Genomic DNA, 13,669 nt, shown 5'->3' with positions numbered 1-13,669 from the left:
AAGGGAAATGGATTTGTTTAACTGTGGATTGACTTTAATAAAAACGACGCGAACAAACTGGAATATGCTCAACGATTTTTCTAAATACTCACCATATGTGGCATGTACATCTTACATCGGCCTATGGTCACTAGAAACCTTTCAAGACAAACGCGGTTCTCTATCTCTAGGAAGATTTGTTAAGGCAGACAAAACTACTGTTCATAACAAAATATTTAATTGAATTTGAATGTTGAAACTATTTTCTCTCTGAAAAAAACTGAACTTTATTTATTTTACAACGATTGATAAACAAGTTCTACAACTTATATTAATATCTCTCGTTGGCACGGGTGTTAGCGCGAGGGGGTCATTGGTGTGGGAAGAAGCCGGAGTACCCGTACAGAACCCACGTGTCCAAGCGGGCGACCGCCATACCCTATCACATACTACCTCTGTCGATCACGGGGATCGAACTCGGGTCGCAGCGGTGAAAAGCGAGTGCATTGTCAACTACGCTACCTGGACACCTATTTTCTCTCTCTTTTTGAAACTTATGTAAGTAGATTTTTCAAAACAATTGTAGCAGTTGTATTCAATTGTTATATCTTTTATAAAATAACATGGTCATCAGAAAGTCTATTAGAATGTAGTATTCTTGTGTATTTCAATTTATCTTGAACACACGTTTATAAGTAAGAACTATATGTTAAAAATTTGGGGTTTTTTAGGCAGTATTAATTTATGTGATGGAGCACAAAATTTTATAATAAGCAGTATTATAGTGGTAAAGTGCTAACTTGGCTTTCGGCATGTGAGTTGTATTAGCAGAGGTTTGTTAACCCTATAGTCTGTCCTAAGTTGTTATCATAATGACAAATATTAACTTATGGGTTCATTGATACTGTGATAACAAAGACAACATCCAAAAAATGCTTTCGTGAATTTTGAAATATGCTCTAACACAAAACGTTGTTAAATATGGTATATATTTTTAGATTTATTCTCTGACAATGAAATATAGTATTCTCTGAACGGTGTGTAATCTCTTCTTTATATGATGATTATGTTGACCATCAATTTTTGAGCATATGAAAACCGCACAAGGCATTCAAACAAAGCATTCAAATAAATCATTTTCATATTGCAAGGTATAGTGCTTTATGGAAATTTACATTAGAAAAGTTTTAAAATTTTTTAAACATTTTGTAGCAAATGGTTTATAAGCCTTAATAAAAATACACATGCATGTCAAAAAGTATACCTCTTTACTTCATTTGTTAAAATAAACCCAAAAAAATCTTGACAAATCATCTTTCTTTACCTAAAAAATTCTTAGGAACGAAAACAGATTTCATACGGAGATTAATAATAGGACATTCTGAGATTCTGACTTCTTAAATCATTCAGCAGTGTTTCGGAATTACCTTCACAATTTTTCAACGTTTACATCAATGCAATGTTGCAATGCAAAACCCCGAAACCTTTTTTATTTTTTTGCTGACAAGCTAGAGTGGAAGTTTCAAAAAAGAAACTCATATTTTGAGTGAACATCTATTGAACATTGAGGTATTTATAAATTTTGAGTTATTAAGCAAAATGCTGCAGGATACCTTGGGACAGATCAAATAGTATATTTATTATACGGCAGTTTTATTTCTCTTTAAGAGAGTTGCACGTAACAGTGCGAAACTGTTAAGAATAAATCAGTGTATTATCGAAGTCTAGCTCGGCTTAATTGATTAAAGCATAAGCACAATAGAAACATCGTTGATATTAGATGTAATGTTTGTCAAAAAGGTTGGCTTTTTATCTCTCATCTGTTACATGTCAATTAGTAAACACTCAATAAAAATAACCATAAAAGGAAACATTCAGTGTTAATTAGATGAGGAAGTGATTCGATGCACATTTTTCCTTCCTTTCTGTAAAATGAGAGAGTGTTAGTGGTAAACATAGATTTTTTTTCAGAATTTGTTGATAACTACGTAAATCAAACATTATATAAACAAGGAAGGCCATGGAGTAAAATGTTTCATTGAGTCATAACTCTCAAAAATGGAATTTAAACTTTCACGTTTCGTTCATTTTAGCCAATGATAATATTATCGTTTGCTTATTCAAGTCTAACAGTAGAAAAGAAAATAGTGCAGTTTGAAAGAAAAAACATTCCTACTTAAAAGTAAGCACATACCGTGAATGTTTATAAATTATGATGGACCTAAAATTATTACAGCATCCATATATGTCTGTTTCAGGTTCCAATAAAAATGGCAGAGCGATTTAAAACGTCACAGGATCTATGGCACAATCAGGCAGTTTATGAAGCCCAAAAACGTGAGTTAAAAACCATAAATTTTTATAACTGATAACCAAGCTTATTATTTACATACATTTTATTTTTCAACCTGTTAATTGAAACAAAACTCTGAAATTATATTTTTGATTTATTCTTTTTAAATCCGTTTATTCTTTGAACATCAATCCATTAAAGATTGTCTCATCATCGGGGTTTAACTATCTACATCATTTAATTGTCCACCTCATATTTTTTTATCCGCTTCATGTTTCTTTTTAATAACAATATCTGGAATTAATGATGACCTTCATCTTAAAATCCTTCTTAAAATTGTGAACTTAGATACAAGTTTAGCTTTTTTATAAAAAAGCTTACCGTCTTTAGAACAAACCCTAAACAGCAAATAGTTATCAAATACAGTTTAATTCTTTTTTTTATATATAAATGTCACCTTCCTCTACATAGCATGGCGAGTGGATTTTTATCCGAACATTTTTGTGTCATGTGTCGTTTAAGCCTGCGTGTCTAAAATTAAAAACTGTGTACCCGAGCTTGTAAGTTGAGAACGACTATAGGGTAAAAGAGATCTTAGGTAGGGTCGTAGACTCGTATTATTTTGATAAAATCAAAGTTAAACCACTGCATTTATCTATCTTAGGTGCAAATAACTTTACCGATATTAGGCATACCGCATCAATTTTTTGTTTTGTTTACATTTTGGTATAAATATTTGAATAAACAATGCTAAAAGAAAAACAAATAATTTCAATACATATTGTAGAATGTTACTTTCAACTAGTTGGACCTGAAAACCAAAGGCTGAATTTCATTCAAAGCAATTTGTATTGCTTTTTCGTTTTCTCACTTTTTAAGATTTGAAACCTACAAAATTTGTTAAGTCGTACGTGAATAAGTTCATCAGAAAATTATCTCCCTTGCGCCGAACAGTACTTCAACCAAAGAAATAACTGTAAATTTTCACATCATGTATTTTCAACCAATCACAAAGGAAAGGAAGTGCACAACCCGGAGACTGTAAATTATTTCAACTCTTTATACCGTCTTCCAAGGAAGACGGTAATAATGTTAAGGATGATTTTTTTCAATTTTAAACTTAAATCGCAAAACCAGTATTTGTTTACATAAGTAATCAAACAATGCAAAGGATACCATGGTCCTACATTGTAGAGACCTCTCTCTCTCTCTCTCTCTCTCTCTCTCTCTCTCTCTCTCTCTCTCTCTCTCTCACACACACACATATTTGACAATTGAGAAGATATTAAATCCGATAGATTTATCAAACAACGTGATTTTTTTATATTTTTTTTCCAATCAAGAAATCTCTTGAAATTTTCTACATTATAGACCGCCGTTTGCGTTATCAACATGGGAGGGGACCATCTAATATCTTCATTTTGGATACATCTTCTAGTATTGGGGATGAAGGTGTCCAGCGAATGAAGGATGCGTTTACATCTATCATTGATGGTGAATATATGTTTTGATCAAATACTCGATTGTATGACTCCTTTAAAAATTGAATTCAAATGTTAAATAACATTTGTGAAATATTCTGTTTGTTCAAATTATTCAGAGTATACAAAACATCCTGACATTGACGAGAACGTAGCTGTCATTGTGTGCGGACGACAAACCAAGTTTCTGCGTTACTTTTCCAACCAATACGAAGATATCAAACATTGTCTAGGTCGTTATTTCTTCGTAGTAAACTGATTTTCATTTTATAATTTTATACAGCAGCACAAATTTGAACTTCAACATTTTTGATCGAAAAGTATTATAAAGTTAAGTCGGCATGATTTTTAAAGAACAAGATTATTTTTGTATGCAAGAAGTATTATAACAACTTTGATAACATTTACATTTGAACTTATAGATGACGTTGACTTTGGGGGACCATCTCCTCTCACGGCAGCATTCATTTTATCAACGGGAGGTCTAATGGATGGCGCAAGTAGGTGATATCTAACATTCAAAATGTATTAATGTATTAATATCTATGTCATGTTTCCCATAATCAGTATTTACCTATCAAAATTGATATAACATAATTGTTCACTGTCACCTGTAATTTGACTAATGCGTTACTCAAAACTCCACTATTCTCTCTTTTCTGGGTATGAAAAGCAATCCAAAACGATATAAGGAAAAAGATACAATGATTTTTACTTCATTTCGTCACATTTCCTCTTTGTGCCTCTAGAAAAAAAAAACCAAATATTTTTAGCTGAGATATACAATTGTTCAACATTATGCTTGCATGTTGTTTTTACTGCAAGATTCTTGAAATCTTTATTTGTATTTTTTAGCAATTTTCATTTTAGTGGGTCGATAAATTTCGGCATGCGCAAAAAGGAATATGAATATCGAGTTATAATTTCAAAATACGGAAAAGGGACAAAGGAAAGAGTTTAGGGACTAACCTGAAAATATAAAATGCATTTTAAAAGTACCTGGACACGATTTCAGATGAAAATTTTGTTTTTGATTTTTATGTATAATATAGTTTCGAAGCACTGTTAATGTTTACTTTATGTTCGTGCCGAGAAGAAAGTACAGGGATTGTTAACTATGACATCATATATAACAAGTCGTCAAAAATGCTAATAAAGAGAGTTATTTAAAACATTAAACTACATCAAAAATTATCTATGTGTGAAAATTTGTAGTCAAAAATGTGTAACAACGATAAATATTACCAATAGATTTATCGCGGTGCACTTGTCGATAAGAAGTCATATTGTAAATTTTGACGCCCTACTATGTATAGAGAGAAGCGGATCAATCAAATTTTTAACAAGAGAAAATGCATTTTATAAATGAATGGAGCATAATCATTAAACAATTAATATACCATTAAATCCTATTCATTATGCCTGTTTTGACCCGGCATGTAATTAATTTTAAGAGCGTGTAATATTTCTTCTTTCTTAAGAATTTTTTTTGTGCACGTTCGATGTGTTTGACATCGGGAAGCTTATCTAAATCCGCTTTTTCAAGGGCATAAACTTAACAGATCATTTCTATCTTTGAAATAAAAATTTAGCGAATGTTGAATTTATTAAAAAGTGCTGCTGCTTCAATGAATTCTTCAGAATGAATTAAAAAATACGTAAAATTTATATTAATATATTAATTCCAACCGGAGCTAATTTCTTTGACATTTTCTCTTTAAAAAAATATGAACTCTATACAATCTAGCAGCACTTCTCAGAATCTACCAGAAAATAGTATTTAATTATCATTTAAAATTTTCATTCAAATGAGGGTATGCCCTTGTAATATTGAAATTTGTACATGACCTCCATTCGGGAGATTTATCAACACATATCACATGACTATCAATTCAGGGGACCACACTTAATATCATACAAAGTAGCGTTTACCGTACTGTTTTATTTAATATCACATTTATATCATGACAAAATAACTTAACATAAATATTTTACAAAAATAGATGCATCGTTTTATGAACGTTTAAATCCGCTGATATTTTCATATTATGTCTTAACAGTGCTGCGGTCCTTTTGTATTTTGAATGATTCCTTAAAATTTGAATGTTTGAAGTCATGTTACAAGCGAGATACAGAGGAAAGAAGTCGTTATGTAAACAAAGCTCGAGTCTTTTATTAGTTTACCAATACTGTAAAGTAAAGGAATTGCCATTTCTTTATCAAAAGAATTTGTGGAAACAAGATAAACTGATTCAATGGGTTCATAAAATAATTTCATCACAACAAACAGAAACATTAGATTGAAACTTATACCAATACAACAATTATGTGAACATTAAAAGGACTCGCGCTTTGTTTACAAAACAAAGAATTCTAACCTCTGTAACTCGATATTTGACTTTCAAATTTCAACTCATTTAAATCATCTAAATAAAACAACTCTAGACATGAAAATTGAAAAAGCAAATTTTGAACTCAAATCGGGTCTAAGTCCCTTTAAGTCTTAATTCATATAGATAGAACGCTTGTGCCCAATTCAGAAATGTACTGCCCGCTTACTGTATATATTTCTGCAAAGTCAGCAATCTTCTTACTCTCTCAATATATATACATGTATATAAGAATAGCATATCTTATGTATGTTCTCCTGAAGACGGATGTTAAAATCCAGAAAGCGCTAATGAATACAAACTTTTAAACTGTTCATTTTCCTTTTTCAATTATATATATATATATATATATATATATATATATATATATATATATATATATATATATATATATATATATATATATATATATACCTAAGATATATATATATATACCTAAACCAATAAAAATTTCCATATCTACATGAACCATATTAAAAATTTACAATGACATATCCTTCATTCACAATATTGTGAGAGTACGTTATGTTTGATGTCTTTATTTTTATCAACTTATCCATGAACTTTATATAGGTAGCATTTGCATGATGGGAAATCTTCACTTTCACCAAAGATTTATTCTTTTTTCTGATGGAAGACCAACAGATTTTACTATTAGTTCTCCTGACGACAGTCTTGTATTGGAAACGGATGAGGTTTGTTTTGAAATTTTTTTTTTTAGTTAATAGCTGCTATGGCTTCATTCTGGTTTCATTACTATTCGTATGTATTAGTTTTTATGGAATACATTAAATTTGCAGTCCTGGGGATGTATGAATTTGTTGAAAATTGACTGTAGAAACATTAATTCAAAGAACATTTTATTTCGTGAATCAACTCAACCAAAAAAACATGAACTGTATTGTTTAAGAAATATTGATAAAACTATATTTCTGCCAAATATCAAAATTCAATGTTTTATCTAAAGGGTAAAAAATTTATCATGCAAGATTTATTGACAATACAATAAGACAACTTTGACTAAAAACATCTCACTCTTATGCTATTGCTATCTGTATGTCTGTGTGATGATATGATTTTTATGATAGCTTTTTTAACACGATATGAATTTTTGGCAGGCGAAAGATCATTTGCTACAGATGACGGTAAATCTGGGGAGAATTCATCCAATATTCTGTATTCCTGTGGGAAGAAACCCTGATGTGGTACACCTATTATTCAAGACTTTGGTTTTCTTCTTAAGTCGTTGTTAAATAAATGTAAATCATTACTGGTTTGTTACATGTATTCTAAATTATTTGGATTTTTTTTATTATTTAATTACTTTTATTAGCAATAAATAATATAAATCTATTTTAACACTCTTTTTAGACATTATTAGAGTTTATCAGTGGGCAGTCAAAAGGAGGGAAAATTATTCATTCCGATGAAGCAAGACAATTAGGAAAATGTTCATACAATCTGGTGAGAGAGTTTAATGTAAACAATAACCATTTAGTATTATATTTGCATTGAAAATCTGTGAAGTTCAATGTTTAGTAACTCACGTTAAACAGGATTACCGACTTTGAGCACAAATACTGTGAACTCATTTAAATAAGTGGGGACCAATGTACATGAATATAGGGTTTTCTGCTCATTCGTGGAGATGTAATTTCGTAGATGCGTCGGTTTTCAGTTTCAGTAAGAAAAATAACTTTTTCAAAATTTGTTTTCATCAAGGATTTTATAATCGTAAGGGAGGGCTACCCATGAATAAAAAGAAAACGAACTACCACAATTTCTAATGATTCCATAGTAAACGTTGTCACGTGTTTTTAAAATGATATATTATTGTGATATTAAATGAAACATATAAACCTACCAAACCAATTTTTATGTACCTTTCAAAAAAACAAAATTCATATCTACTCTAACTCAAAAGAGTTTTCCCGACAAAGTTTGTGGTACTACATGTACTCAAAAGTGTATGTTCAGCCGCAAAAGCGCACTAAATGACATGTTTCATGGCTATGCTATTCCACTCGTTATTTTTATCCATGAAAAAGCTGGTTAATAATGGTTTAAAGCGACGTTACAAAAATATTTCATACAATATTAATTGAATATAAACATATAAATTAATGCTTAATCAACTTTTGAACCATGGAGAAGTAGGGTTCCTAAACTTACACACTCTTAAGATTTTCTTCATTTTCTTAAGATTCAGGAATTTTATTATATGTGGCGAAAATTAATAAGCACGGTGCTTCCTTTTGCAAGAGGCTCGTAGGCCACATCGCCAACATAAACAACATGACTTAAGTAGATTTCGTTTATGTCCTTCTAATATAAATAAAAAATCATTTCCCCTGAATATATATATATATATATATATATATATATATATATATCGAGATGCTTGAGTGCAATACCACAAGTTGTATCGTTGAAGGTCTTTTGCCTTGTTTAATGTCTTAGAGCATAGCGTTTTACAAATATCGTTTTAGGTGAACAAATGAAAGCTTAAACTTTTTTCCTTTTTTTTCTTTTATGTTAAAACAGAAAGCTGCTTCTGTATTGTTGCAAACGATGAAAAACGATTGCCACGACAGGGAACATATTCTGACATCGCTTGCCCTTCTTTTTCCTTACACCGAATATACTGAAAGAGACCAGGTTCAACATTTTACCATTTAAAAAAATCTTGTGATGCATGTTCAGTATGAATAAGGGTCGTTTGATTCTTAATTCTTTTTTTGTTCTTTTACTAAAAATCTTTAGATTTTTATCAATTCTCATATTTGTCCCTCGAACATTTCTTTAAGTAATTTCACTGATTATTTTTTAATAGTTGTGACAAGTATATTAAATTTTGTAAAAAGTGATTTATTTTCATGCTTTTAGGATGACATTATTGAAATGTGCTCGAGAAAGACTTTATTTTGTTCAAACCATAACATAAAAATTGAGGTCAATGTTGAAATGGAAATGTTCAAAGAAACAAATCCACGAATGCCTACTTTAGGATCAAGAGTTAGGCGTGGGCGAGACTGGCAGTGGGGTAACCAGGACAATATGGGTCCTGGAACAGTAATTGGGCATTATAAAGAAGGTAAGGTGGATAAATATGTAAAGGGCAATGCGGAAATGAGACATTTCTTTGAAATTGATGAATTGAAATATTATTATCAATTCCTTTGTTTGTTTTTTTCACATGAACATTCATATGATGGTTATCTAACTACAGATGGGTGGTTACACGTGGAATGGGATACCGGTTCGGTCAGTAACTACAGGTATGGATCTTCCCAGTCTGAGTTGAATAAATATGATGTCAAGGTGTGCATCGAGCCAAGAATTTTGGGGAACGAAATTATTGCCACAGGCTGTCTTGTCACCAGAGGTAACTAGAACAAAGTGGATGAAATGTAATTGGCTTTAAAACAAATACATGCACATCTGTTGCTTTACATTTTTTCGTCATGCAAAGTAGTTTTGGAAGGTGTAATGCTCTCTTAAAGGTAATTAACCTTCATGTTTCATGGCTACATAGACGGCACCAAGGTCTCTTTTTAACTTCTGTACTCTCTGTTTCGCTTTCCTTTTCCAGCTGATATCCAATCATAGATTTTTTTCTTTTTGTCATTTTCAATCTATCATGTCAAATATCCTATTGAATAATGTCAACTTTGTCAGTCTCTATCAGAATGTTTTACTTTACAAAACAAATGAAATCAATACACACAATGGATTGGCTAGATATGAGGTTAAAAAACATCTAAACGCCAAATAAAAAGATAAGGATACTATTGTGTGCCTGTGTTCTTCGTATGCTTCTTTAGGAACAGACTGGGAATGGGACGACCAAGATGGCGGTGCTGGAAATATTGGATCGGTGATTTCAGTTCAAGGCACCGGATTTGTCTACGTATGCTTGTTGACACTGATGGTTCTTCTGTATATCATAATATGTGAATTAATAGATCAGAATTCGTTTATATTATTTCTTGTTCAAAGGTGAAAATATACTATTTGGTTTGATTTTAAGTTTTTCTTTAAAACTTTTGGCTTTTTTTTTCTTTTTCATTCTAGGTTCGTTGGAGACATGGTTTTATAAGCCAATATAGATTTGGGTGGCATGGTAAATTTGACCTTCAGATTTGGTACGTAATTTATTTACATTTCCAAATCAACTCAAGTACTAGTGGTTGTTATCTTTCATTCTACAGTGTTTCATAGGTTTTTATCATAAGACATATTGCATATGAGTTAATAAGCTAAAATGCTGTCACTCTACACAATGCTACGTTTTCTTTTTATTTAGTATTTGCAACGTGCATGCACCTGATATATATTTAAAGCAGTCAGATATCCTGGGTTTTAGTTAGCAGAATTCCGAGGGGTTTTTTTGTATTACGCTAAAATTTCTTTTGAATCTACACAGTGATCCATTCTCAAAAGAGGCCATCGAGTATTTCAAAGATCAAGTACGCAACGCTTCTCTCAATTACCCGAACGGAGATCAAGCAAGTTTCAATGAGGGTATAAACTTCTATAATTAGGAAAACTTCTTTATATAAAGCAAAGATAGCAATACTAGTATAATTTTGTTATTTTAAAGACTGTATAAATGTTCTTTATAGAAGGAAAGCTTTGTATGTATTATGAAATATAATGTAAAACTTAAAGTTTGAGTTTAATTTGGACAGATATAGTTTAAAATTAAAATGGTTAAAACAATCATACTTGAAATTTCAAAGTAGATATTGTGGGTAATGTTGCAGGATATGCACTGGGTTTACCTAGTAGTAGACCAGCAATATCAGAAAAGGCAAAAAGTGTGGATACGTCAACTAAACCAATATTACACGTTGTCAAAGGAAAGTACTTTAAGAATAGCGAGGTAGTTGACAAATTGCCACCAGAACATCAGAAAGGAAGACCGAAGATTTCCTTGTCAATGAATCAATGGTTTTGGAAAGATGACAAAGGAAAATGGAATCCATATTCGATAGAAATGAATGACAGAATAAACGAATGCTACAAGCGTGATCCAAAGTCAACTGTTGTTGTCACAATCCAAGATCAGTGGTAAGTTGACGTTTTAGTAAATTGAGGCTTGTACATATATAGAAAATAAATATCGGAGGTATTACTCCAGGACTACGAATATAAAAGTTAAAATAATCAGTATGATCAAACAACTTTGTGATGTAAATTTTTCAAAAAGTTAAAGGTCGCCACTTTATAACCGTATTTTTATGAAGTTGGTTATGTAGTTACAGGGTTGTGATGTCAAAGAGCTTGCATATTAACTTGTCAACTAAAGATGTGTCAGAGGTGAAATTGGTGAACAACGGCGGAAGTTTGTGAATTGACAGAGCAGTGACAGTGCATGTTGTACGACCATCAAGGAAACTGTAAACGTCAAGCCTGTTCTATCTTATTGTGTACTCTGCTTCGTTACTCCTCTACAACTGTCATACTATTGTGTTTAATTCTAACATGTGATAAAAGAACGATTCTGGTCGATAGTGTTGTCCAACTCTTATTATTAAAATTAATATTTAGAATAAAATGTTTTGGGTTACAGTTATTTGGTGTACTTCGATTCATTATGCGTTTTGTGTGTGTATGTGTGTGTGTGGGGGGGGGGGGGGTGGAATTTGAAATTGCCTAGCAACAGTCATCGTCAACAATATAATTTATATGTAATATGTGTACACATTTTTAACAGGAAATATCATACATTAACAGTTTTTTTTTTGGCTTATGTACTCGCTATTTTTGGGGTATACATACATGTTTTTTTTTTAATATTTCTAATCTATATTGAAGCCACAATAAGCGACGAATCATGACAAACTGTATATTAATAATCAACACTTTATAAGCTTTCAACATCTTGAAATGTATAGACAACATTTGTAAAATGTTGACCCAGTGGCTGCATAATCAACCAACTTACGTTTGGGGTATACCGAACTACGTATGTACACAGTGATACCAGCCGTATGAATATGCGTTTACAACACACGTGTGTTGACTTTATTATGATAATATTATTGATATTGTTTGTGCAATGCATTTGATTTTACAATGCTAGGGCTATTAATTTCGAACTGCATCTGTTGCTGGTTTCTTTACGTATTCTCTATGTTTCTATAGGTAGCTGCTGCATGTTATGTATATGGATGTTATTAAATTTAAAGAAATCGGAAGCATGGACTTCAGGATTACGTGTACTCAGGAACGAAAAAAATTCACTAATAGGCACGAAAAACTACTTATTATACATTATAGCCTTACTATTTTGGTGCTATTTTTCATTTTCAAATAACTAGGTAAATGACCTTCTTTTTATGCTAGTGATCTCTGAATTTTTATTGAAAAAAATTGTCAAAACGGTCCATCCTTTTCAAGGTTTTCATCATTTTGCAATTATTAGAAATAATAAAACAATTTGTTGGTTGGAAATGATAAATAATGAATGGCTTTACTAAATTCATATTTCAATGAATCGTTTTAAGCTCATATTTAAAATTAATCTAGTTCAAATTTCCTGTATGCATTTTTACCCATTTTTGATCAAGTTTTACCAAAAAACTGACTAATAGGATTTCCAAACCATTGATTGCCTAAAACATATTTTATTGACTGTATTTTGTTGACATTAACGTTATATAAGATCAAATTTTCGAGATTATCCGTCTTGAATTATTTTTTTGAATTTTAAAGATTTTTCCCCTTGCGTGCCAAGCCAGTTATATAAAATCATACACGGGATACAATCATAAAATATGTAAAATGATATGAAAAACACGTACAAACTTACATGTAACTTTTGCAAATACATGTACATGGCTACAGAAAGTTTTTAAGAGAAAAAAAATTAAAAAATTAGTCTGAATTTCCTCTGTTTCAATTTTAATCTACCTTTGTCGTGGCATTTCATCTTCAAATAAACCAAACATGGATATCAATTTCGATTGTTTGACAATATTATTGTTATTTTATGTTTTTGAAACAGCTTTTGACCTAAGGTATTGAACTTTGTAAAAATATTTTCTGGAGCCTGCATATTGTCTTTGTAAATATTTTCTACATATTTAATATGTAAAAAATGTATTTTTATCCGACAAACCGAATACAGGTTTTACTATTCGATGCTCGCATCGTTCGTTGTCAACAATAGTAAATGTATACCATATACATGTACATGTATACCAAATATAAGAAGGTAAAGTATATCTGGCCACTTTTGTACACATTTCGTTATATTTAACCCACTTCCTAAACATTTTAAGTACACTCTGTTGCAATTAAGTGGTCTTATTTAAACAATAAAACGCTTTCTATGGTGATTCATGTGGGATATGAAGGTGGCGACATTGCAGAAAAAAAAATAACCCGCGTTTATTATTTATTTCTTTTAACAAATATATAATCGGAGGTGTATTTTCATCTTTTTTCTAACATATGATAAACGGGTTGTTAAAAAGTAAGAAAGGTTACTTAATTATTGTCAATGTACATCAGTACGT

General features: G+C 31.0%; 1 protein-coding gene across 4 annotated transcripts; it reads left to right on the top strand.

Annotated features, from left to right (window-relative positions):
• The first annotated feature begins 1,060 nt into the window (after positions 1–1,060).
• On the top strand, positions 1,061–11,721 carry LOC128176138 (uncharacterized). 4 transcript variants are annotated; one of them, XM_052842222.1, is made up of 16 exons: positions 1,061–1,548; positions 2,238–2,316; positions 3,644–3,766; positions 3,873–3,986; positions 4,176–4,257; positions 6,721–6,838; positions 7,262–7,348; positions 7,515–7,607; positions 8,688–8,801; positions 9,030–9,237; positions 9,373–9,528; positions 9,968–10,053; positions 10,218–10,288; positions 10,570–10,667; positions 10,910–11,216; positions 11,405–11,721. In XM_052842222.1, the coding sequence occupies exons 2-16, from the start codon at positions 2,250–2,252 to the stop codon at positions 11,496–11,498; spliced, it is 1,818 nt and encodes a 605-aa protein (XP_052698182.1). In that variant the 5' UTR covers positions 1,061–1,548; positions 2,238–2,249; the 3' UTR covers positions 11,499–11,721. The 4 variants fall into 4 exon arrangements, with proteins under 4 accessions (XP_052698182.1, XP_052698184.1, XP_052698181.1 ...); XM_052842224.1 differs by having other exon boundaries at positions 1,509–1,548; positions 4,176–4,253; positions 6,717–6,838; XM_052842221.1 differs by lacking the exon at positions 1,061–1,548 and adding an exon at positions 1,992–2,161.
• The last annotated feature ends 1,948 nt before the right edge of the window (positions 11,722–13,669 follow it).

This window comes from Crassostrea angulata, chromosome 3, assembly GCF_025612915.1.
Source record: "Crassostrea angulata isolate pt1a10 chromosome 3, ASM2561291v2, whole genome shotgun sequence".
NCBI classification, from domain to species: Eukaryota; Metazoa; Mollusca; class Bivalvia; order Ostreida; family Ostreidae; genus Magallana; species Magallana angulata.
The sequence above is the reverse complement of the archived record's forward strand: the minus strand, read 5'-3'. Positions and strand labels throughout refer to the sequence as shown.